At 43.2% G+C, this 27,440-nt stretch overlaps 1 protein-coding gene across 9 annotated transcripts in view; it reads right to left on the bottom strand.

The window, feature by feature from the left end:
- Nucleotides 1-7,784: 7,784 nt before the first annotated feature.
- Nucleotides 7,785-27,440, bottom strand: part of HDX (highly divergent homeobox) — a 56,314-nt gene continuing 36,658 nt past the window's right edge. For 7 of the 9 annotated variants that reach the window (XM_077308971.1, XM_077308976.1, XM_077308968.1 and 4 more), the window contains 5 exons: nucleotides 25,958-26,165; nucleotides 20,948-21,027; nucleotides 20,064-20,147; nucleotides 12,006-12,128; nucleotides 7,785-10,767 (listed from right to left, as the gene is read on the bottom strand). In XM_077308971.1, coding sequence (XP_077165086.1) covers nucleotides 10,642-10,767; nucleotides 12,006-12,128; nucleotides 20,064-20,147; nucleotides 20,948-21,027; nucleotides 25,958-26,165 — 621 coding nt within the window. In that variant the 3' untranslated portion in view covers nucleotides 7,785-10,641. Of the gene's footprint in view, nucleotides 10,768-12,005; nucleotides 12,129-20,029; nucleotides 20,148-20,947; nucleotides 21,028-25,957; nucleotides 26,166-27,440 lie in introns of those variants that run through there. The other 2 variants (XM_077308969.1, XM_077308975.1) reach the window with 2 other exon arrangements.

Genomic DNA, 27,440 nt, shown 5'->3' with positions numbered 1-27,440 from the left:
GGCCACAACTGGTTTCTCAAGACATCTGCCCAGAGCTACTGTTGACAATGCCCTGTCCCTGTTAGGAGCAGAATAGGAAATAAACACAGTATACGTTCTCCTAATGTACTCTGCCCTAATGAATCAAAGTGATTATTATTATTTGTTCAATTTATTACCCAGCACTCCCAGACACACTGGCTCATGGCGGGTTACATACAAAATTCAATACAATAATATAATCCTCAATTAACCCCTCCCCCCATTAAGACCCCACAAAATTACAAAAATACAAAACCATTTGGTGGAACAATAATGATCCATCTTGACACCTCCATTAATAACCAGAGTGGCTAAGGGTGTAACAACTGGCCACACCAACAGATTTATCAGCATGGGAGCACATCTTCCAGGGGGGTGCCCCATCTGATCTTCTACCAGCACTGGCCTCAACCATAGACCTGGCTGAAGAGCTCCGTTTTGCAGGATCTGTGGAAAACTTGTGATGCCACAATTTGTCAGTGGGATGTTTCGGATTGGGACAGAAGTTGGGCACACTAATCTCCTGAGATGAGTTAAAGTCAGAGATCTTAGGGCTAAAAGTCAGGTTCATTCTGAGAACCACTTTTTCTGTGTGAAACACACAGAACCCTGGTTCAACCGATAAAGCTTCCAGCTCTGAAATCCTGTGAGTTGTTATCACTGATGAAACACTGATATTTCACTACAAGAAATAGTAATATTTCATCGTCAAAGGTATCTCCCAGATAGGCTCAAATGGCTGTTTTGTAAGGGTGCTCAGGACAGTGTTCAATCTCCAGGTAGGGAAAAGATGGACTTGTGGGAGTTGCCATAACACTGCTCCTTTAAAGAACCTGGCTATGTGAGGGTACCTGGTAATAGGTATCCATGTCACTAATGGTAACACCATAGCTAGAGCAGCTAACGATTTGCAGAGTGTAGCAGCTCTCAGGCCTTTAGAAACCGCATTCTGGAGAAAGTTTAATACCCTACGGACACTTAGAAATGTAAAATCTACCTTTCTCACCTGTATCACCATACAAAAGCCTTCCAGGTCAAGTTATAAATTCTGTTGGTAGAGTTTTTCCAGGAGGCCAGCATCATGTTAATGATGCAGCGCCTTTCCTCTGCAGAATCAACCTTTCAGTCTCCAAATGGTCACCTTGAGACATTCCAGATGAGGCTGCTACAGGTGACCTTGTCACAGTAAATTTGGGGACACTGGGAGCTCCAGCAGATCTGTCATGGAAAGCGGCACAGAAAACCAATGCTTTCATGAATAACCTCCACTCTTTCTCTTGCTGATTCTGTGTAACAGTTGGGAATGCTTAGGAATGGGGAAAACACACACAGCAGGCCCTGGGGTAAGTAAGTGCACCTGTCACTTCCACCTCCTTATGATACCGGGAGCAGAATCTGTAGTTTTTCCTATTTTTGTAAGTTACAAATAGACCTAGCACTGGAATCCCGAAGTCATTGGTGAATTCAGAGAATGCTTTGGAATCTCTCTCCTGAATAGTCTGTCTGCTTAACCAGTCTGGCTGAATGTTTGCAATGCCTTGAATGTGCGCTGCCTTGAGAGACAAGTGAGTCACCACCCAAGAGAGTATCCTGTGAACCTCCTGATGAAGTTGGGAGCAGCATGCCTTGATGAATTGTGTCCCTTTGCAGTAATGTTGACTGTGTGCACTGACATGAGCATTATGAAACTTTACCTTGTAATATTGAAGACCCAAGCATAGCACTTATAATTCCAGGAAGCTAATTGGGTGATGCGACTCTCGTCTTGACCAGAGGCCTTGAACTGGAGAGTTCTGTAAAATTGCACCCCAGTCAGTCAGACAGGTGTCTGCAAAAATCTCAAGATCATTCTCCACAATGAAGAATCTTCCCCAGTTCAGATTATTGGTCTACCATGCGAAGCTCAGCTTAATCTGTCGAGGTACCTTCAGTGAAAGTGTCTTTTTGGATGCTAAGACTGGTAAGGTCCCAGAAACTGTTGGAGGGGTTGAGTATGCCCCCTGCTCCATTGAAGAGCTTCCCAGTCTGTTACAAACAGGCCCATGAGCTTGCCTGTAACATTTGGGTCAATGTTTTAACTTTGATGACTGAAGCTGCTGTCCTCTTGGTCTTGAGATTGTTTCCTTGTGAGAGAAAGATGCATTTTTACTGTATCCAGAACCATTCTGAGGTGTTCCAGCCTCTACACAGGTAACAAGGAACTCTCTTGCAAAGTTGACCATGAAGTCACATCTCTCCAGGCATCAAATGGTCTTCTGTGCATCATCCAAGGTTTGTTGAAAAGATCTTAATTGAATCAAAACATCGTCGTGTTATGATGTGGGTGCACTCCCTGGCATCTCAAGTGACACCACCAATATGATCAAAACCTTGATGAATACATAAGGTGCCACTGAAAGACCAAAGGAAGGGCTCAAAATTGGAAGTGCCTATCCTTAACACAAAACCGTAGGTACTGTCAGTATTTGGAAAAATTAGAATGTGCAGGTAAGCCTCTGTTAGGTCTAGAGATATCCGGAACTCGCCCTATTGGAACACCTCTGCAATAGAGTGACGGGTTTCCATCCTGAAGTGCCAAAGGTGGATAAAAATGTTGATAAAGATTAAATCCAGGATGGCCCTACAGTCCCCATTCTGCTTGGTATTGTGAAAAAACAAAACAAAACCCTGCAACCCATTTTGTACGCAGGACCTGGCTATTGTCCTTATGTTGAAGAGGTTCTCCATCATTAGGTGAGTTCTCTGTCATTTTGTGGGTTTTCTGAGGAAGGACAACCTTAGAAACCTGTTGGGAGACATCCTTCTGAAATCTAACATGTATCTGTTTGTTACAACCTCTTTCATCTGAGAATCCATCTTGCACTCCTCCCACATTTAGGAGAAGAATTCCAAGTTTCTAACCCACTGGAAGCGACTGAGAGTCATGGTCTAAAACCCTTGGAATCTTGGTCAGGATACTTAGGTGTCCTGCATAGTTCAGGGGGTTGGACTAGATGATCCTTGAGGTCTAGGATTCTATGATTCAGGCTTTGAATCGTATGGGGCAGGCTCGTACTGTAAATTAAGGGCTGTCACAGATCTGGCTAACATGAATTTATAATCCTCCGACTGAAAAAAATCGAACTGAAGGCTTGGGGACTTGTGGGGGTGTTTGAAAGGAGGTAGCTACGTTACCCATTCATTGATCAGGAGATACGTTGCCATCAGCTGCCTCTCGAGCCTTTTCCTGGCTGCAGCCAATGCCTTATATATTTCTACTTATAGCTTATATAATTCTGGGCACAGGGGAGTATTTAGTCTGCTTCAGCGCAATATACTTTCATCTGCTTTTAATGAAGGTAAATACTAAAAAATACCTAAGCAGTATTGTTTATGCATCTGTCAAGATGGACGTGTAGTAACAACAGAACATGAACTTTTTGAATGTAAACTATATAATCAAATTAGAAAATGTCTCTCCCACTAACTAGGCAGAATTCTGGTACACTTAAGAAAATGCTGTCTGATAAAAATAATAAATTAACTTATGCAATAGACAAATTTGCTAGTCTGCTACCAAGATTAGGAATGTTTGGAAGGAATCTGGAGGCAATATACCAAAGGATTGTGATACTTGTTAAATTTACAATGTATTTTAGATCATCCAATTTTAAATTTTAACTTTGTTATTTATGATCCTTAGAATTTTCCTCTTAATTCTTAAGAAGTTTTTAATTATTATATATCTGTATATATTCTGTCTTCTAGTCAATTACTATAAGAAATCTTCTAGGAAGGAGGACCTCTGCCCAGCTGGAGCTACTACAGGCTGAGCTAATTTCAGACTGGGGAACAGACAAAATATGGCCATGGCCATTATTTGGCTTCATAGATCCCACCTGCGCTTGATACCCCTTTTCCCTTTCACACCACTTTTTGGCATGCTTGGAAGACTAGTTGCGAACAGTGTTGCGTTTGACTGGTGCAGCCTGGATAGGTCTGCTGCCTCTTGGCTTTTATCTTATCTGATAAAAACCCGTCCTCTGCTGTGCTGATTGCCCTTATATGCTTCAGCAATTAGGCTGTTGAAAAGCTGGCTGTTACAATGGCCAGTGTCGCCTTTTTCCTCATTCAATGACTTCCTTGCAACCGAGATAAAGAGGCAGGATGAAAAGAATAAGCACAGTAGGAGAAGAAAAAGTAAGTAAAGAATATAAGAAGGAGAAAACAAGAAACAGTAAAGAGAGAGTTATCAGAGACCCATATCTAGGTGCTCTCCCTAAAGAGGTAAGAAGAAAGATGATTTTCAGAAGATGAGCACAACAGGAGACAGGAAGTGGGAGAAATGTTTTGTTCCTGCCTCCCTAGTGACATTCCAGCAATCACCCGCCAAGATGTCCTCTGCTCAGGGGGAGAAACACAGTTTTTCTGTGGTATCTATGTACCATCAAGTTTTTTTTTTTTAATAAAATGCACACATAGGTGGACCAGCAATGGCTGCTGGATTTAAACTTTGTAGAATTATGCTCAAATCCTATTTTAGTTATTCACTTGATGATGATGTTATCTGTTCAGTTGTGTCCAACCCTCGGTGATCCTACGGGCAAGTTTTCGCCATATGTTTCTGTCAATGACTGCTTCTTTTAGTTGGTTCATGGTCATTCCTGTATCAGCTTTGATCGTGTCGAGCCAGCGGATCCCGTGGCAACCACATTTCCTTTTGCCACTCCCCACGCCGAGCATTAATTTTTCTAACAAGTTTGATCACATGATGTGTCCAAGTAAGTGGTAACTTTGGCTGTCCTTGATGTTTGCAGCATTTGTCACCAACACCATAATTCGAAAGCATCTATTTTCTTCCTGTCTTCTTTCTTCAGGGTCCAGCTTTCCCATCCATAGCTTGTTATGGGGAAGACAATGGCGTTGACTAGCCGGCACCTTGTATTAAGGCTGATATCTTCGCTTTTCCATATTCGGTTCATGCTTAACATTGCATTTCGGCCCAGTGTTATTTACCATTTCACGGCTGCATCCACCAGTTTGAGTGACCATAGAGCCAAGAAAGATGAAATCATCAATACATTCAATGTTCTCATTGTCAATCGTGACTTTGGTGCTCCTGCCAGTAGTTGTCATGATCTTGGTCTTTTTGATATTTAGGTATAATCCCATCTCTTCACTTTTTTCTTTTAGTCTCTTTATCAGGGTCTTCAGATCATGGTCTGATTCAGCAAGGAGTGTTCTATCATCTGCTTTCATTTTTAACAATGGGCATCCATTGTTCTGAGGGTGGCCATGTGCCCTGAGCTAGATGCAACTCCAGATGTGCACCCCAACCAAGTAGAGTGGCATTGGAAAAAAATCTTAATTCTGTACGAGAAAGGGTTTACTATTAGCTATGTTGACCGGAGTTGGCAGGATTAACAAGGAGATTCACCTTCCTGGATATCTTCCCTTGAAAGACACAACACCAGTTGGAGAGGTCATGTATGGAAGTGGCCCCACTGAACCTCTTCTACATTTACACCAGAAGGCCCAGGAACCTGTATAGCTGCATTAGAAGGGAGTGCCTGGCAGCAATTGCTGCTGAGACTAGAATAATAGTTTTAGCTATAATGGACTGAAGGAGGAAGAAATACAGTGTGGTTTTATCTATTACCACCCCCCAGGTGTTTCAATCTTCAAGTGGGAAACAAGGAACTTGTCTCACTGTTTACCATGAAATCAAAGTGCCCCAGAGTTTGAATGACCCTCTGAGTAGTTAAGTGTGACTGTTCCAGTGAGGAGACCTTCAGAAGCAGATTGTCAAGTTAAAGGTAAATGTGATGGCCCTCCTGATGCAGGAGGACCACCACGTTCCTTAGCACCATCAAAAATACCCTTGGGGACATGAATAGACCAAAGGGTAGGACCTTGTATTGATAATGTTGAACCTCAACACAAAAGCGTAGAAAATGCTTGTGATCTGGAAAAATAGGGGTGTGGAGGTATACCTCCTGCAGGTCGAGAGAAGTCAGGAACATAATGAGCTGGAGAGCTTCCGCGATGGGTCTCAGTATTTTCATTTGGAAATGTTTTAGACAAATGAACCTGTTTACAAATTTGAGATACAGGATGGCCCTCCAGTCTCCATTCCTTTTGGGGATGGTGAAGAACAGGAAGTAAATTCCCATGCTCCTTTCTTGTTGGGGAACTGGCTCTACGGCATTGATAGGTACCAGATGGTATATTGCCCGTAATGTGATATGTTGCTTTGAAGCATTTTTGGACATTGGTGAACTGAAGAAGCGGTCAGGGGGAAGCTTGCAAAACTCTAATTTGTAGCTCTGGAAGACAATTTCTTGAGTCCAAGCATAAATGCTGAGGTTGCTCTAGGCTTCCTTGAAGGATACCATCTTACCTCCCACCATCCCATTGTTGCTTTTCCACCATGAGTAAAGAAAAAAAAGGGGGGTGCAGCTGCTTCCATTTCATACCCCTGGCAGAGAGATGCGGCCCCAGTCGCTTCGGGTGTAATTAGTGGCTGATGCCTCTCAGCTACTGCCACGTCTTGGCAGTTAGAGTCAGGCTGCTGCTGCCACTATTTGACTTGTCCAGCAACCTCAAAGTCAAAGCCAATAGAAAACAATAGAAAAGTGACCTCTGGGGCTATTTTCGTTCCAGTGAGAGTCACGTGGTTGCCGCCACTGAGTCCAATGAGCCTCTTGTTCGTGCCACGCTGGGGGGGCAAGGCTCCGCACGGCTCATGCCACTGTGGAACAAAACTAAGCTAAAATACAAAATAACAAGTCTCTGGAATTAATTTGCCCCATTGGGTCAGATCCTCAGGCAAGCCTCTAATGGCTACCTGTCTTCACCTAGAAAAATGGCCACCAGGAAAGTGCAGAAACGCCTCACACTCCAAGGCTCAATGTTTCGCTCCAGAAATCAAAAGAAATCTGACCTATGAAAATTAAAGGAAAGAAAAAAATAGAAATATAGAAGAAATATCCCAATCTAAAGGATTCTCTTGAGGTAGGAAAAAGACTGAAGGAAGAAGGTGTTCCCATCAGGAGACAGGAAGTTCAATTTGGTTCTTCTTCCTTCAAAGAGGGGTGGGAAACACCCACCAGGATGTCTTCCTGGCCTCAGAGGGAAAACATAAATTTTGTGAATTGAAACTATGCAAGTCAGTCAATCAATTTCAATTTCTTCCCAGAATAATCATTCAAATGGTATGCGTCTAAGCAATATTCAAACCCACAGAATTCATTTTAATCTAAATTTCAGGAAAAAAAGTAAGAGTTCAGTCTCTTTATGGATGGAGGATTTGCACAGGAAATAGTTAAGAAAAAAGAAAAAAACTTTTGGCTGAAATGTTAGCTTTTGAAGTTCTGGTTGCCTTTAATTTATACTGACACCCACTTGCTACTGCTTTCTCTAAAGCATTTGTTTACTTGGGAAAAGTCAAGAGGCCTAATTAATTGGTGAGGACTTTACTAATTGGAACATACACCATGTCCATAACTAAGCACCGTATCTGGTTCAGCAACTGTCATTGCCGAGCAACTGGAAGCGGTACGTGGAACTAAAGTTCCACACCGAAAAAGGTAATTTTGCCATGCAATCACATTTGTCTCTATTCTGTCCATGCTAATATAAAACCTGCAATGTGGAGAGTTCCTTCCACACATCCAGAAAGGAGCCTCAGCTATCTAGAATACCTCTGCACTGAGAGAGTGGTACAGGCAAGTACCCTATACACAGCTATTCTACTGAAACACTGGACTTGGGGGCAGGGCAAAGCATGAACTCCTATTCAAATCTTTCCACTTTTTCTATCCAACATATCTCCGTAAACATGCTGTTTGTCCTCTTTAGTAAAGTTTATTTAATGCAATGTACATTTATTGTAGGAGTGGAAAATAGTGTGGGCATGCAGAATGTAAATATGATAGGTATATGGTTGGCAGGTAATGTCTTGTGTGAAGTCAAATACCTGTCCACGCCTTCAAATGAGAAGTGGGAGGGTGGGGCAAGAAGAATAAATTATCTAGCTTCTTACACTGCCCAAGTGTGCTGTGAATTGTCCCTGGTTGTATTCCACTGGTACCATCTAGTCTAGTGCCTTAGCCTCTCCTATCTTTCCCACTAAGAAGCTTATTTACTCCTGCTTTTACTTAGGCATAATTTTCAAGGCCTATTTGTAATCTTCCCCTTCAAGGGCTGTCTGCATGCCACCATGATTCCGTAAGAGTGTAGAAGACACACACATGATGGAAGCATGGCACAGAATTCAGCTTCCTGAGAATGTCAAGATTGCATTTCTTTAAAAAGCAACTTACCAGTCCTTGAGGACACAAAGATATGCTGAAAAATGACTGTGCAACACCTCATGAAGACTCAAGAGACAGAGGCATTTCTAGTGGTTTGAGTGCCATTGGAGCTTCTTAACCACTCTGCTGAATTTTGCAAACCACAATGACACAAAATTGTTTAAAAAAAAAACCCTGCAGAATTATGCTAGAAAATTATACCATTTTCACACAGGAATATTTGCTTCCTGGCAAATATTGCAACCCCCTCCCTTCCTTCTTGCCTGCAACAATAATCTTTTGGGAGACATGCACATTTATATCTTCAGCAGGATCTACAAAGTATGTCCACTCTGCAATTCTGGAGAAATTCCTACTGTTCTCCATACTTAGATGATTTCAGCAGATCTATGTTCAGTGCAAAACAGTCTATGGAGTGGAGGTTTCTCATGCGGTATTCAGCAAAGACCACCATCAAGACTGACCCATCTCCGAAGACAGAAAGTCAAGGTCAGTGGCAAACAATTTGGACTTGTTATGTACCCAAGCCAATGTCTGGAGATCCATGTAAATGGTTGTCTTTTCTGTATCTTTCAGGGAAGGCAGTTAGGTAGGAGAACAAACAAGATAAATTGAGAGGGGGAGAGAAGAACAGGAACATAAAGAATTTATGGACAGAAGAGAACATGGAGGGTTCTAGAAAGTCTAAGCTGTTTGCAAGGTTGTTTTAAGAATAAAAGGACAGGATTCTCAAAGTGGGGAAAACAGCAGGTTTTCTGTGTGTTTTCTTGCCATGGCACCAAGGCAACTGTGACTGCTGTCATTTCTTTCCTATTTTCACTGAAGAAATAAAATTCCACAGACCAAAAACAACAACCCAGAAACAGCCCTTCCCCACACTATATATCTTTCGCTTGGCAACATAAATTTGTATCCAACTGTTTCATTATCCAATTAAACACAAAATAAAAAGGAGTTGTAAATCAAAATCCTGAAAACAGTCAGTTAACAGAGGCAGTCCTCTGCACTGGTAGAAAATAAAGAGGGGAAGAATACAAAGACAAATTGGACATGTGAGTATCATAATTCTGAACAGCTGATACACATCAGGATTTTGATCTATTCAGACACACAAATGATTCAAATGCATTCATCTCAGAGCTCAGATTTTCTCTGGCTTATAGCTACCTAACAAGCTGAAGGAAGAGAATTCAGAGTCAGGACTACATGAAAGCAATTTCCATTTGGGGATCATATACTGGGGCTAATTTTGAGTTGGAGCATGATAGGGTTTTCTTTGGGGGGGGGGGAGTTAAAATAAATCCTAGTCTAGGTAAGAACTAGTATCTGAAGGGCTTCCTTGGGAATTTCACATCCCACCCATTCTTGAGTCACTGTCTGTCTTAAAGAAAAATATATTTGAGCTTGACACTCCCCCCCCCCCCCATACTCTGTTTCCCAATTCTTCTTACTGGCAGCTGGGGGGGGGGGGTTAGAGATGAGGCTCTAGTTTGAATTACAAACCAGATTCAACTTCTCTTGAAGGTAAGCCACAAAATATACCTTCAGAATCTGTGCACGATACGTGTGTAGCCATTACCTCGGAGTTATTGCCATGCTAAAGGGTAAAATACTTTGTCAAACCACCCTACTCCTGTAAAACAGTACTTCTTCCAACAAACAAGCATATGCAATACGAGGTGCCTAATTTCACCCAGAGTTCCTGCCTGCTGTTATACATAAAATAATTTATTGGAGTTTTCCATGTAGTGGGGAAAGAAGAGAAGATACAATAGTTAGTCACATAGTAAGCAAACATTTCTTTAGCTTGATCCCTGGTTTGCAACGTCATTTCTGTGAAGGTTCGGCTTTTTGCCGACCCACCTCTTCAAACCCATAGTTTCCAATGGTCAGTCCACCTACCTGAGAAGGGGGGGGGGCAAAAGAGAGAGAGAGAGAGAAGGCAAATATCACACTAAACAGGACTGATGGGCCACCCTGAACTATTAACGTAACTGGGCACCTTTCTTCCAGTCTTGATGCCCCACTCGTTTCAGGACTTAGTTAACAATGCAGTTAATGCTGACAATTATGAAGGTACCATAGTTGAAGCATAGCTGCTGGAAGCTTAATGTCTGTTTTCTCAAGTGGCTTTCACATCCGTCAAAAAACAAAGTTCCAAATCAGCAGCTACTGGCAACCGAGCCACTATGCAAGGTTGCTACTCTGCCTCCACCCCCCACCCCCCATTCCTGCCCTTCATATTTTAGGGTATTGGCTAAAACGCAATTAGTTCAAAACATACACACTAAGCAAACTATGATGTCTTATTTCCTCTGATGGAGCATCACAAACTGTCTGAGGCATTTTTCTCTGACGATGACGACAAACTGAATGAGGTATCATCAGGTTCAGGAGAGGCATGATTGAAATCCATTTCTTCTAACTCTGGAGGTAAATCTGCCAGAAGTGCCTGTGAAGGATATAAAATACAAAGAACAAGAACTTGCTGTAACCTTTGGTGGACTGTAATCCTTGGTTCAAGAAGAAGAGGAAGAGTTGGTTCTTATATGCTGCTTTTCTCTACCCGACGGAGTCTCAAAGAGGCTGACAATCGCCTTCTCTTCCTCTCCCCACCACAGACACCCTGTGAGGTGGGTGAGGCTGAGAGAGCCCTGATATCACTGCCCGGTCAGAGCAGTTTTCTCAGTGCTGTGGCGAGCCCAAGGTCACCCAGCTGGCTGCATGTGGAGGAGTGCAGAATCGAACCCGACTCGCCAGATTAGAAGTCCACACTCCTAACCACTACACCAAACTGGCTTTCAAAAGAAAGACCACCTGAGCACTGCAAATGACTCCCTGGACTCTGCCACCTTCCACAGGAGTCACAAAAGCAAAGACCCCTTTAATAGCCTGTCAGTAGTATTGTTAACCACAATTATCGTATATACTCGAGTATAAACCGAGTTTTCCAGCACATTTTTTACACTGAAGAAGCCCCTCTTGGCTTATACTTGAGTATATATGGTAGTTCTTCGGTGTAAGAGTTTCAAAGCAACATACTGAAGCAACAAATTAAATACAACACTTTTATTTTATTTTACTTCATTTAAATCCCACTCTTCTCCCCCAAGGAGGCCCAAAGTGGCTTCCATAGTTCTCTCCTCTCACAACCCTCTGAAGCAGATTCAGCTAAAAGTGTGTGACTGACTCAAGGTCACCCAGAGAACTCTCGTAGTAAAGAGGAGAGTCAAACCTGATTTTTCTCAGTGCTTAGTCTGACACTACGTTGCACTTGCTGTCGCTAAAATGATAACGAAAAGAAGAAGAGTTGGTTCTTATACGCCGCTTTTCCCTACCCAAAGGAGGCTCAAAGCGGCTTACAGTCATTTTCCCATTCCTCTCCCCACAACAAACACCCTGTGAGGTGGGTGAGGCTGAGAGAGCCCCGATATCACTGCTCGGTCAGAACAGTTTTATCAGTGCTGTGGGGAGCCCAAGGTCACCCAGCTGGCTGCATGTGGGGGAGTGCAGAATCGAACCCGGTATGCCAGATTAGAAGTCCGCACTCCCAACCACACCAAACTGGCTCTCAAAAACCTAAGAAGAAAGAGAGAAAGAACAGGAAAACCAGAGTTCCACCTTTGAGAGGAGCATCACTCGAAGTAAAGTTCTTCAGTCAAGTTCTCATCTGCATGCGCTTCATTTTACCTGCTGCTGTTCTTTATCATCTGTTTTGATAGCAAGTATCAAACTCCTGGTGAAAGTCTGTAGTTCAAAATACTTCTGTTTCTGGTGCTCCAGTTCATTTTCCATGAACCTCACTTCTTCATTCTAAGGAGAAGGTGGAGGCAAGCAAATACATCAGACTCTGATTTTTCAAAGGCAGGGAGGAATATAAATCCCAAAACAAATAAATAAAATTTAAAAAAACGTTAGCATTTGGGAAGCAATAATGAACTATGTTGTTCCTATAGTCAGCAATTGTGCAGACATGGAGAAAAATTAAACAGAGTTAATAATACAGGAAAGCACACCAAGAATGGCATCATTGGAAGGGGGGGGGAGAAACGGGACAAGGGAGAGAACAGCTTAATAGAAGGAACTTATTAGAAGGAAGCAGTCGCAAACCAACTGACGGAGTACCTGGAAGAAGCTTCGGTCCTAGACCCATCCCAGTCAGGCTTCCGGCCTGGCCATGGGGTAGAGACAGCGCTAGTCGCCCTGGCGGACGACCTCCGTCGCCAGTTGGACCGAGGCGGGTTGGCACTGCTGATATTACTAGACCTCTCAGCAGCGTTCGACACAGTCAATCATGAGCTACTAGCTCGCCGCCTCATCGATGCCGGAATACAAGGGACAGCCCTTCAATGGCTGATTTCCTTCCTCCGGGATCGTGGACAAGGGTAGCAATAGGAGAGAGAACATCAGACCGCCAACAACTTACTTGTGGAGTCCCACAAGGAGCAGTCCTCTCTCCTATCCTATTCAACATCTTCATGCGCCCTCTCACACAACTGGTACAAAAGTTTGGGCTGGGTTGCCATCAATATGCAGATGACACCCAGCTCTTCCTCCTGATAGATGGCCGCCCTGACTCTCCCCCAGAAGCATTAGCCAGCTGCCTGGAAGCAATGACGAGATAGCTCAAGCAGAGTCATCTGAAGCTCAATCCTTCAAAGACGGAGATAGGAAGGGCCCATGTGAGGAAGTGCGCCTGCCTGTCCTGGATGGTGTGCAGCTCTCTATGGCTCACTCCGCCAGGAAATTAGGTGTGATTCTAGACACTTCCCTCACAATGGAAGCCCAGATCACAAAGGTAGCGTGGTTGGCAGTCTACCACCTCCGCCAAGCCAAGCTACTAGCGCCTTACCTGGCCCCAGAACACCTAGCCACAGTGATCCATGCGACTGTCACCTCTAGACTGGACTTTTGTAACTCGCTCTATGCAGGCCTGCCCTTAGTCTTGACCCGGAAACTACAGCTGGTTCAAAATGCAGCGGCCAGGATCCTCACTGCAACACTGTGGAGGTCCCACATCTGGCCCATTCTCCATCAACTGCAATGGTTGCCAGTTGAATTCCTGGTCAGACTAAAGGTTCTGGTAATTACCTTCAAGGCCATACGTGGTCAGGGCCCAGTGTACCTGAGGGATCGCCTCCCTGCCTATGGCCCCAAAAGAGCCCTGCGCTCCACTGCTACCAACCAGCTAAAGGTCCCTGGCCCTAAAGAAATCCGCCTGGTCTCAAGCAGGGCAAGAACATTTTCTGTTCTGGCTCCCACCTGGTGGAACGAGCTCCCGGAGAAGATCAGGGCCCTGATGGAGCTTAAACAGTTCCGCAGGCCCTGCAAGGAGGAGCTCTTCCGCCAGGCATATGGTTAAGACCAGATATAACCAACAGCGACCAAATGCCCCCTGCTCCCCCCCCCCCTCAGAACACCACCTGTATACTCTGGACCTGTTTGTATTTTGCACCGTTGTATTGTTTATTGGTTATACTATTATAATGTTATATGTTTACAATTATCAGTTATTATTGCACGGTTAGTCAAATGTTTTATAGACAGTTCCATGTATTGTTCTTATGTTATTATGTAAACCGCCCTGAGCCGCCGGGGTGGGTGGTATATAAATATAATAAATCAATCAACCAAGCATATTTTATTACAATTTAAAAATTAGTATACACTTTAAGTGCTTGGACTGGTTTATGTAATCATACTTCATATTTTGGACATTCTAATACACACACATACTGTAAATATGGCTGTAATCAACAGCCTGTAGAAAAAATGCACTGCTCCCCTTAAACAACATCCCACCGAGCATCAGAATTCTAGGAAACTGCAACATCCAGGCAGCTGTCGCCTCCAGAAGGCCCAGCAAGGCATCCGGGGATGCATTGGGTGAGTGGTACACCACCCAGATGGCCACATTCTTGACTGATTCCCATCCTAAACCAACATACAGTCCCTGGGATCAATAGTGCTGGGAGAGCTCTGAAGGTCTCCCAAACCAGGACTTCCACCACTCTTCCCCTACCATGTATCCAAGGCTGATGCAGGACTGAATACCTGGGCAGCACCAGATCATTTAGGGCAACAGTCTCCCCCTCTGGTGCCCATGTTTCAATGAAACAAGCCATGTCAACCCTGTGCTTTGCAATATAACCTCACAAGGTTGAGGTCGTGTCAGCAACAGTTCCTCCAACTCTGGGGATGAGCTGGAGATTTGAAGGGAAGCACACATATCTCCCCGGCCGATGGCCCCAAGACGGGGCCTTGAAAATGCTATAAAAAAATAAAACACCTTTTCAATTTTTCTTAATTTCGTTCCCTCTTTCCCACACTTTTATTCTTTCTGCTCCTATTGTCATCATCTGCCTTCATTTCTGTATCCCTACTTCCAATTCTGCCCCCTTCTTTGTCAGTATTAGTCTCATTTCCTTCTCATACCTGTTGGACAAGAAAATGTCAGGTAAATCAAAGAGAATCATAGAATAACAGAGTTGGAAGGAACCTCATGAGTCATCCAACCCCCTGCACTATGCAGGACACTCACATCCCAATCGCTCATCTACTGTAACCTGCCACCCCTTTGCCTTCACAGAATCAGCCTCTCCGTCAGATGGCTATCCAGCCTCTGTTTAAGAATCTCCAAAGATGGAGAACCTACCACCTCCCGAGGAAGCCTGTTCCACTGAGAAACCGCTCTAACTGTCAGGAACTTCTTCCAGATGTTTAGAAGGAATTTCTTTTGAAATAATTTCATCCCATTTGTTCTGGTCTGTCCCTCTCGGGTAAGAGAGAACAATTCTGCTCCATCCTCTATATGGCACCCTTTTAAATACTTGAAGATGGTTATCAGATCCCCTCTCAGTCGTCTCCTCCCAGTGATCACTGTACTTCTCAGGCAGTATAAGTACATAATCAAATTGCCTCTGCTTTTGTGTTAGGTAAAGGTACAAGAGTATATGTAAATATATTTCTTGCTGTTTTACATACTATACATTTATTATGTGAACTTCTGAGAACTACGGCCTACTACATCAGATGTGTCCTAATACTGGTATACATATGCAAGTGTGTACAAATATAAAATTACGAACTTAGATTCATGGGTTGGATTACAGTCATATTGTGGTGAGGAGTGGGCAGCATGGATTCTTTGTTCAAGGGCACACAGTGATTACTGGCAGCCATGCCCTGATCTGAAGAACAACTGAGTTTCCTAATACTGCTGCCTTCAGTTTTGACCAATTCCCAAAAGCAACTGAATGTAATGTGACTTGTATGGGCTTCGTTGGGGTACTCCTTTTGTGGCTGAACTAGACAGCCTATAAATTCCTTTTCCAAACTTAAGATTCCATCTTTGGTGCTGAATGATTGATTGGCTCTCTTCTTAGTAGCATCAACACAGCAGATTTCTAGACCTGTGCTAATTCCAGGTAAAAAGTGAAAATTACACAGAATAGATAGTAGCTAGGAATAATAAAATTGTAATTATCACCAGAAAGCAGATGACACAGGAGTGATATTCCTTAGAACTCGCTGAAATGCTGCTGAGCTCATGACACTAGAAATTATAAAGAAAGAAGTGATTCACTCTTTCTTTTAAGACTATTTGAACTGGGTTTTTAATCCCCCCCCCCCGCTGAAATTAAAATGAAAATGAAAGGTGTGAGGAAAACTGGCAAGTAGAAAAAGCATTTTAACAAGCATGAATGATTTCTTTACCCTCATTTACTAAGATGACTTGCAAATTAGAATTCCACAGCGATCATTCTGAACAAATAGACTTTGAGGGCACAGCAGATGCGTGACATGGAGAAGTTCAACAATAGGGCTAGGAAGAGACTGATTGCTATCTTCCGTCTTGTAGAATATACAAGGAAGAAAATATGAAAAGCACTTTCTTGTTTGTGGAAAAGAGAAATCTAATTTGGGCATGTAAAATAGCTTCAGAACATAAGTACCGTATTTGCCGGCGTATAAGACGACCCCCCAACATTTCCACTCAAAATATAGAGTTTGTTGCATTACAATACAGTACTATGGGCCACTATGGGCAGCTATGTCTATCCCAACTGAAGTGCACCCAGCGTATAGGACGACCCCCACACTTGGAGGCATGTTTTTCAGGGGGGAAAAGTAGTCTTATACACCAGCAAATACTAACTATCTTAGCTGTCTCTTTCACAGGTATACAGCCACATTGTTGAAGGACACTTGATCACTATCATAGATTCTATAGGTCTGATGGTTGCTCATTTGTAAATTGAATGAGGATCCCTTTATTTTCCAGTGAAAAAATTATTATACAAATGACTCTTTAGAAACTAATCCTAAAGATGGAACCAGATAGAGTTTTCCTTGTTAGATGGCAAAAGGATAATAAATTAGATGATGTAAAATGGAAATCCATCTTTACTCAAGGCATTATCTTTACAGTATGTCTTGCATTGAGAGAAAATTTGATAAAAATGATTTATAAGTGACACTAAACTCCTTTAAGATTAACAAAGATCTATAAGACTGATGTAACTTATTGTTGGTTCTCTAAAGAAAATAAAGCGGATTTCCTTCATATACAGGGGGTTTGCAGACATGCCTCTACCTTCTGGAAAAAGCTGGCAAAAATTATGCTGACTGGGGTACAAATATTTTTAATCTATTTATGTACTGACTGCCACCCCCGGTCCAGCCAGCTCATGTAAAGGTCCTGGCCCCAGTTGAGGTCAGGCGCACCTCCTGAGGTGTGGGGACAGCCAGCAAATTCCTACCCGCAGAGCAAAAAGCCTTGGGAATACTTTTCAAATGACGTATCTTCAACCTTGATTCTGGTCTCCAAAGGAAGCAAGATGTTTTTCAGCCAAGAATGATGCCTTGAAGAAACTGCAGAAGCCATAGATCTGGCAATGTCAGCAGCATGCTTCCCTGTGCTGATGCTTTGTTTCGAGGTTCGGATGGCTTCATTGGGCACCATACGGACCAATTCCCTTTGTTCCTCAGGAAGCAGATCGATATATTTGGACAGACTCTCCCAAAGACAGAGCTGGAATGTCCCAATGATGACCTGAGAGTTAGCTATTCTGATGCTAAGTACAGAGGAAAAGTACATCTTTCTACTGTGTCTAGCCACCTTCACTCCTGATCAACAGAAGTCAAGTGCTCAAAGGGTTTTCTCTTAAATTGCATATCCTCGACGATAGAGGAGTCAGAAGAAGGGTGTATGGAGTCAGGCTTAATATAATACAGAGATTCAATTTTCTTAGGGGCGAGTTGCACAGATGCTGACATGTTCCAAATAGGTCAAGTCCTCGAAGCCTTGTATAATTGAAAGGGCTATGACAGTAGGTATGCTAGAGTACAGACAGCTAAGGATTTTGTTTCAAGGTCTAGCATCAGAGGTTGACACATTCAACTCAACGGCCTTTGCCATCCACAGAACCTCCTCATCATACATCCTCACGGGGGGAGGTAGAGGCTGGATGCATCACTGTGTTGTCTGATGATGGTTCAGAAGCTGTTTCAGGGCTCTTCTGAGGGGGAACAGCCTCCGTTTCAACTTCAACATAGGACGCTCAGTTGGAACCTAGAACAGACGCACTATCGGGAAGGTCAAGAGTGGCATTGCCCTCCAACTCTTCCAATGAACAGTCCTATTGGCCCATATATATTGGGGAACGGTCCATGATGGGATGATTCAAAAGTCTCCAGGTAATAGGACGATACTGGGCCGGTGTAACCACAGAATCTTCATCCTCAAAATCCAGAGCAAACTCCTAAGTCAACAGCTGCTGGAGGGATGGAGTCTCAGTAGATGGTAATGACCCTGTTGGATGAACATATAGGGCAGTGGAGGATGAACAAGGAGAGCGAGTTTTATCATAGAATCATAGTTAGAAGGGGCCATACAGGCCATCTAGTCCAACCCCCTGCTCAACGCATGATCAGCCCAAAGCATCCAACCACCACACTGTTTGTTTTCCCCTCGCTTATTTTCACCCAGATGCTTTCCACTGTAGATATACTCTCTTTCACTAGAATTTCCTGACAGGTAAGCCCTTTCCTCACGTACAGTGCCACTCCTCCACTTCTTCGATCTATTATGTTTTTTCTTAACAGTTCATATCCATCCACTATTACATTCCAGTCATGAGAATTATTCCACCAATTTTCTGTGATGCTTACCAGTTCGGATGCTGTTAACAGACCTCCTAAACAACCCGTTTCCTCGGAGTCTAAGGTTCCTAAGAGATTGCCTATTCCAGCTACTCCTTCCACTGGACAGCGTTTGGTGTCTGAGCCTCCCCCCAAGAGGCATTGTATGTCACAGCATAAGGCATTGTATGTCACAACATAATTCGGTTGATGTCGTTTACTTGGATTTTAGTAAAGCTTTTGATAATGTTCCCCATGATGTTCTGATGGATAAATTGAAGGACTGCAATCTGAATTTTCAGATAGGTCAATGAGATCTGCAGAATGTTCAACCTGGAGAAAAGGAGGTTGAGAGGGGACATGATAGCACTCTTTAAGTATTTGAAAGGTTGTCACTTGGAGGAGGGCAGGATGCTGTTCCCATTGGCTGCAGAGGAAAGGACACGCAGTAATGGATTTAAACTACAAGTACAACGATATATGCTAGATATCAGGAAAAATATTTTCACAGTCAGAGTAGTTCAGCAGTGGAATAGGCGGCCTAAGGAGGTGGTGTGCTCCCCCTTGCTGGCAGTCTTCAAGGAAAGGTTAGATACACACTTTTCTTGGATGCTTTAGGATGCTTTGAGCTGATCCTGCATTGAGGAGGGGATTGGACTAGATGGCCTGTGTGGCCCCTTCCAACTCTATGATTCTATGGTAGCCACAGATCAAACTGAAGGAGAGCCTGGCCTCGGAACCGATCGAGAATGATGAGCCTTTCGTGGGAGGATCTGCTGACAAAGCTTTCTCCCAAAGTGCTGCTTTATGTCTGGCCACTGTAATGCAGTGCACCTTCGGAGTGAAATTTTGGCATACAGGGCATGTAGCCACCAAGTGTGCTTCACCCAGGCAAATCAAGCATCGGTCATGCTCGTCAATAACCAGCATCTCGTAACTGAGCACTGACCACACATTTTAAAGACCTATTTATTTATTTGATTTACAGACCACCACTCTTGGCCCAGCAGTTTCGTGGCAGTTTACAAAATATAATGTCAATAAAAATTCACAAAATATAAAATTCACAAAACCCCCTTTACAATCGATGGCAGCGCAGTTGATGTCCTAACTCCCTTGTGGACCCACTGGACTGCTGCCATTGTAAAAGGCTAGAGCAAAAACAATATATGTAGAATTAGGAAATCGATGGAGAAAGTTAAGGCTGACCACTAAATGCAAACTGAGGAGGGTGGGTGCACCAAGCAGCGAACAGTCTCTGCCAACAAACCAATTGGTAGGGGAGGAATGGAAGATATTTGTGAAATCATGACATCTAACAAACTTCAGCAGTGTAAAGATCATGGTAGATTAAATGGTGTACATACAGCAGCCGGACTAGAATAATGTTCCATATTTCTACAAGTGAGGGGAAGGGAATAATAAGGAAGATGCAGTTTTGAACACAGGGGATGCAAATAACAGCACAGGACTCAAGTTTCACAGCAACACCTGCTGACGGCTTCAACTAATTTCATCCTCTTATGATTCCTTCAACAAAGGAACAGTTTGGTTCACCGTTGGCTAATCACCTTTCTATATGAAAACCAAAGCTAAGGTACTTGCTTTGTAGTCCAGAAGAGAGCTCATTTGATCCACTTCAGAATTACTTATCATATCACTTTCTTCATCATCTATGATTTCTATTTTCTGAAAAAAGAAAGAATGGGGATTCCATTACAAAATCAAAAGTTTTACAAGAGATATTAAAATATGCTGAGACATAGAAGGGTTGCAAAAACTGCCATTTAAAAATAATTTTATTTTTATCCAGGATGACTAAAAAGGCAAATAGCTAAAAAGGCAAATGGGATTTTGGGCTGTATTAAACGGAGTATCGTGTCCAGATCATGGGAGGTGATGGTACCGTTTTACTCTGCTCCTTGCCACTGTGACCCATTATGCACGGGGGGAATAATGCACATTTGGGGTGGAATGGCGGCGACTAAAATCACCAATAACGCACAGTGCCGGCTGCAACCGGCCGCAGATCCAAAAAACGCGGAAGAAAGCGCAGGTTCCCGGTGACCGGAGCGCAACCAGAAGTGGCGCTGGGGTCGCCATGTGCATAATCGGTTACTCTGGGTTTTGCCGCCATTCCGTCCCGTCCCGTGCATAAGCGGTTCGCTTAGCTTCTTCCCCCTCCGCATTTTCCATGTGACCCGAAATCGCCGTTTCAGCGGCCATGCATAATGGGCCTGTGGGATGATAAGTAAATTCCTTTCAGGCAATGCTGAATTCTGGAGATTTTTTGGTGGAGGGGATCACTTGGGCATGAAATTGGGGTCACTGTGGGTAGGCAGGTTTGTGAGTTGCTGCATTGTGCACTGGGTTTGATTAGATGACTTTGGAGTTCCCTTCCAAGCCTATGATTCTATAGGTACACCTTCACATCTGCCATACGAACACGGATGTAATCACAAGTACTAATTTGTAGGAAGGATACCTACCACATTATCAGCAGATACAGTAGTCTGGTCCTCCTCTTTGTGACCTATGTCTTCACTCTGAAGAACTTCACTGTGTTCTTCTACAGAAATAACGAAAGGAAAGTAAATTATTTATGAATCTATAGAATCTATGGTTGTAAATAAGCAATTTAATTGAAGGGCTTATAGCAAAATCCACAACATCAGAGGCAGAAATTCAGGCTTCATTTTTTACATAAACTCAATCTCGCAAAACATATCTTTTTTTCCCCCTGGCAAATAATTCATCATTGCACATAAAATAGTGATCATCGATCCCAGGACAACCCTGTCTGCACATTCAAGCCCTGATTTGTTTACACAACTGGTAAGTTAATTATAGGTTCTGGATTCTCAGGACACATGACTGAATGTTGTCTGTGATAAGACAGCCCATAGGATAAGCTACAGCCCATAGGAGCAGTCTGAAGAAGAAGAGTTGGTTCTTATATGCTGCTTTTCCCTACCCGAAGGAGGCTTAAAGCGGCTTACAGTCGCCTTCCCATTCCTCTCCCCACAACAGACACCCTGTGGGGTGGGTGCGGCTGAGAGAGCGCTGATATCACTGCCCAGTCAGAACAGTTTTATCAGTGCCGTGGCGAGCCCAAGGTCACCCAGCTGGTTGCATGTGGGGGAGCGCAGAATCGAACCCGGCATGCCAAATTAGAAGTCCGCACTCGTAACCACTACACCAAACCAGTGCCCTTCTCAGATCATTCATAGCTATGTGCACCTACCATGCTTTTATATTGACCAACAGGCCCCAAGTGCGCACAGAAATGATCCAACAGGCAATCCTATGCACAGCTGTAGTGCCTTATGCCACCAGTGTTGGAGTATCAATCCAGATTGCAATGTAATGGTATCTCATATAAAAGATTCTAACCAGAAAAAAATGTGCATGACAAGGTCCATACAAAAATTGTGCACAGAAAAAAGCAGTCATAAATGTGAACAAGGAAAACTGCTCATACCATAAAAAGCCAATGTGGAAAAACTGAATTTAATTTTTTTTGTTAGGGTTAGGGAGTTCTTTGCTGTGATCACTGGGTGTACTAAATTGTTATGGTTATTGGGTGTACTAAATTAGCACTTCGTTCTGAGGTTCTTATGAAAGCCATGTTCATCCATATTCCATTCTAAAAGCGGCTTATACAGTTTTGAAATTTCTCTGCCATCTTGTTCTACCATCCACATAAATTAATTCCACATATGTTTACCAACTTGGAATTTCTTTTAATCCCAAACATCTAGACATTTCTTTTGGAGAGAGCCATAATGGTGCATAAGGTTCAAACCTATGTTTATATCTCTTCCAAGTTATTAGATTTCTTCTTACACTGTAGTCTTTAAATTCTTTGTGCATTTTATCCTTATCATGCCACATTTATAGGTGCCAACTAAAACGTTTGTTGACTCCTTCTAATTCTAACAACCTAATATCTTTCACAAGGCACCAAGCTTTTGTCCTCACCAGTGATGCTTCCTCATTATAAATCCAGAAATTTGGAAGAGAAAAACCACCTCTCTTTTTAGTATCTGTTAATAATTTAAAGAGCCTCTTGTGGTGCAGAGTGCAGTAGAAATGTTGTCTGAAAGCTCTGCCCATGAGGCTGGGAGTTCGATCCCAGCAGCTGGTTCAAGGTTGACTCAGCCTTCCATCCTTCCGAAGTCGGTAAAATGAGTACCCAGCTTGCTGGGGGGTCAACAGTAATGACTGGGGAAGGAACTGGCAAACCACCCCATATTGAGTCTGCCATGAAAACGCTGGAGGGCATCACAACAAGGGTCAGGATACCTTTACCTTTAACAATTTAAATCTAATCCTAGGTCTTTTCCCCTTCCAGATGAAGTTCCAAATGTCTTGGAAGAAGAATGAAAGAAGTAATGGTTCTTTCATAAGTGGTGGGAGTGTGTAAAGGCGAGACAATACTGGAACAAAATATATGAGGAGCAAAAAGAAAGTTGAAATTTTGAATCAGCAATCAGTCACATTTTTATCCCACTCCTCCTCCAAGCAGCAGAGTGCCATACATCGGTGGTCTCCAACCACCGGGCTGTGGCCTGGTGCCGGGCCGCGAAGGCCCTGGCACTGGGCCGCGGCTCCCTGCCTCTGCAGGGCTGCGCAAACGCGACCCAGCCGCGCATGTGCGTTTGCGGCCACGCATGGCGCAAACGCGCATGCACGGCCGGGCAGTCGCCCTCCCCGCCGCTGCCGGTCCGCAGCCTGAAAAAGGTTGCGGACCACTGCCATACATGCTTCACCTTTATTTCCTAACAGCCAACCCGTGAAGAAGGCTAAGAGGATAGTGAGTGACCGCTGAATGACCCAGTAATATTTGAACCTGAGTCAGTCACTGTTCAACATCCCAGCTATTACACCATATAGCATCTTCATTTCATGTCTCCTCTGCTGCCTATCCCAGTTGAAATAGTTTTGGAATTGGCAATAATGGGCCAGAGAGAGATTACACAAATGAACCAAGTCTCCTTTCATTCTCTGCCCCTAAAAAAAACCCTAGTTAGTTAAGAGCTATGTAAGTATTGATTACAGTCATTTTTTCACTGCCTTTTGCCAGACCCAGATAGTATGAACATGTCACTGTACCTGAGGAAGCAGAATGTTTCAGCTCTGTTTTTTGCTTTTTTGTCTCTCCTGCTGGAGGAGTTCTTTCTCCCCTGGGCCAATGAAGATTCACAGAGTCTGGCAACCTACTTGGCTTTCAATCACTCTTTGTTATCTTATTCTCTTTATAGCTGAAGTTTTGACAAAAGCATGGAAATTTTGTGCCCAACAGCTCTCCGACATTTTCTTTCCCCCAGATAGTCATACAAAATGGTAAGATTGAGCCTAGCATATAAATCTGCAGATGTGCCCCAGAAACATGCTATTTTTGAAGTTCAGAAGCCATACACTTTGTTCTGACTGTGGCAATTAGCAGGATTTGTGAAAACCGCAGAAAGCATGAATGCTAGTTTAATCCTATCTCAAGCAGTCATAGCCTCTTCTGTTTTAGAAACATACAGAGTGCCATTACAGCATGTATCCACCACCTATATTGGTAGGGATGCCAGCCTCCAGGGATACCTTATCAATTAGGCTTCTAGGAGATATAACTCATTATCAGCAGGCCATTATGGAGATTCATTATGCCTACATTTAGACTTCTTGTCAGTTTGCAAGGCTAGAATCCCAAAGAAGACCTGTATGTATTATTCTAAAATACTTAGTATTAGTATTTTGGAATAATACAGCAGGGGTGGTCAAACTGTGGCTCTCTAGATGACCATGAACTACAATTACCAAGAGCCCATGCCTGCAAGGAGTCATGGTAATTGTACTTTATGGACATCTGGAAATACATAGTTAGGCCACTTCTGATATAAAAGATTGATCTTAAAGGCAAAGGCAGTCTCCCTAGGTCTCATGAAGAGACACCGTTGATCCCACGAATGGCTGTGTAATGAAGTCTTTTTATTCAGTAATATGAGTTTATATGTTTTTTATGAAAGGTTCACCACTCAGTATTCAAAAACACAATTGAAATGGAGTTTGCCAAAGCGAGTTTAATGAATATAAAACTTTTTGTTCGCAGAAATTTCTTTACTAACGTGAATATACTTGATGACAAATATGCTAGCAAGTGTTTAAGGAAGGCTGGAGGTGATTCTTTGTATTTATGCTGCATATTATATAACTGGATTGAATATTAATTGAATACTGTTGTTGTACAGCAAATAAGCCACTGAGGAACGTGCTACTTTTGAAAACAAGGCTAGAACCCAGGACCTCATTCTGGCAAACTCCATTTCAATTGTGTTTTTGAATACTGAGTGATGAGCCTTTCATAAAGAACGTATAAACTCATAGTACTGAATAAACAGACTTTATTGCACAGCTACTGGTCGATTGTCTTCTTAGATTCCCTTGGTCTCCTGGCAGCCAGCATCTTCCCCCAGGTCCCTGGCTGACCTGCTGCTGGGTCTTTCTCATTGCTCAAAATGCTGGGAAGTGGCACAGAGGAAGAGGCTGGGGCTGGGAACAGGCTCTAATTGGCTCTCAATGAGGGAGGGCCCTCCCACTGAGGTCCAGCACATCATTGGGTAGCGTGGTCCCGATTTTATGAGGTATGATCGTTTTGTTTTATATAATGTATACTTGGTCTTGGCACTATTTGTAAATTTTCTTTTGTAATGAAGGTAACTACCACAGGATCACTGTATTTCTCACAAGAGCTTTTCTGTTGTTGTTGGCTAGCCTCCAGGTGGCTGGAGATCTCCTAGGATTACAACTGATCTCCAGGTGACAGAGATCAGTTGACTTGAAGAAAATGGCCACCTTGGAAAGTGGACTCTATATGAAGCCTCATCAAACCCCACCCTCCTCGGGCTCCATCCTAAACATCTCCAGTTACTGCTATCTATTGCAATCAAGAGGGACTTGCCTTCTCTGGTGCTAGCTTTGTATATCTTTCTTCTTAGAGGGCTTCATTGGGCCCAAAAAAATAATATTTTCATGCCTTTTCCTCATTTTTAGACAGGAAATAAGCAGCAGACTGGCAAAGGAATGGGACTGCCTGGCTGCTGCCCTTAAGTCAGTCACTTTAGCAATGGAAACCTAAGCTAGACTGGCTGCCCCAAATAAAAGTGGGGCATGATAGGTCACAGCTATGCTAGATTACCTTCCAATTGGACAGAAAGGAGAGACAGGAGGAGAGTTGGCTTTGAGGCTGATGCTTTGATGCCCCTTCCATTCCCTGCTAACCAACAGGGAACAAGAAAGCCTTCTCTTCCCCACTCCTCCCATTTTGCATCCTTAATGACAATCTTGAATGCTGCTCCATTTGCTTTGTCATTCTCACACATATACAAATATAAATTTCCTGGAAGAGGAATATGCAAGAAGCAAATGTATGCAACAGCTGAAATTGAGCTTACCTATTATGAGGCCATATGGACAAACTTTACGATGTAAAGGAGCAGTAAAAATACCTTGTGAACTTCCTTCGGATAAGCAGATGGAGACTTCGTCATTTCTGTCATTATCATCACCCACATCAGTTGAAGCATCATCTCCTGGAATGGGTATTGATTTGCTGCTGGAATCGGACTGATTGGAAAAATCAGCAGGACCACCTCGAGGAGGAGGAACTTCAATTCCCATCAGGCGATATTTTCGTCTTCGATTCCCAATCCAAGTCTTGAAACAAGAATGGCAAGGAAAATACAAGACGTTTCAGAAAAATTAGAAAATTAAGAGGAAGCCTACCTCTGCTCTTTAGGCATCTAGGAGATCACTGACTACTTACACACTACCATTAAAAGACTGCCTATTGTTATCCTGGCAATGAAGAACAGAGAAAGGTTGACACGGACACATGAGCTTTTACTTGCAAGTAAGAATGTTGAGGAATGGTGTATAAGTCTTGCTTAAGTTTCTTTGGATTGAGAAAAGTTTTCATAAGTGGAAGTAGGCAAGTCTAACTTTGTGGGCAAATATAAGCTATTTAACTGAGCCCTTAGTAGCTGGATATTACCCTCTTCCTATGAAATAAAGGTAAAGGTAAAGGTATCCCCTGTGCAAGCACCGAGTCATGTCTGACCCTTGGGGTGACGCCCTCCAGCGTTTTCATGGCAGACTCAATACGGGGTGGTTTGCCAGTGCCTTCCCCAGTCATTACCGTTTACCCCCCAGCAAGCTGGGTACTCGTTTTACCGACCTCGGAAGGATGGAAGGCTGAGTCAACCTTGAGCCGGCTGCTGGGATTGAACTCCCAGCCTCATGGGCAAAGCTTTCAGACGGCTGCCTTACCACTCTGCGCCACAAGAGGCTCCTATGAAATACATGGACTCAATATGCAGGTTGTTATCTTTAAAGTTCTTTATGTCCTAAGAGTCACATCCCTCCAGGACCACCTCTCCCAGTATCAGCCCACTCCTTGAACCAATACCAATTGATCCCTTCTATAGTATACTTAGGATGTTCTCTGCTAGATCTCAGGCTTCTTTCTGTTGCAGCATTTATCAATATCTAATTCTCATCAATGCCAAATTTGTGGACGCCTAAACTTGCAAATTCCAACCATGAACAGAGAAGCCAGATGGTTCTACAAACCTGAGAAGTTATCAGATTTGCAGAAAAATTTATAAAATGAAAAACCAAACCGGTGTGTATGGGGGGAGGGAGATAAAAGCCATACATGTAACTTTAAGAAACAAATGATTTATGTGGTTATTGCTAAGCAACCACAAGAATATTGCCTGTAAAAGCCTTGGTTTCTCTCAGTAAAAGGCAGCAGGGTAGGCAGGGTCCTTTTCAGGCCTGTTTTGAAGGAGGACTCCTGAGTGCCAAGACAGCCAATAGCAATAACAACCAAGCAACTTGTGTGCATATATCTTGCATCACTCATCAACGCTGTTCAAAAGCAGCCACTGAATGGAAGACAGTGTGGTACAGTGGTTAGAGCAGCATTTC

This window comes from Paroedura picta, chromosome 13 (assembly GCF_049243985.1).
Source record: "Paroedura picta isolate Pp20150507F chromosome 13, Ppicta_v3.0, whole genome shotgun sequence".
NCBI lineage: Eukaryota > Metazoa > Chordata > Lepidosauria > Squamata > Gekkonidae > Paroedura > Paroedura picta.
The sequence above is the reverse complement of the archived record's forward strand: the minus strand, read 5'-3'. Positions and strand labels throughout refer to the sequence as shown.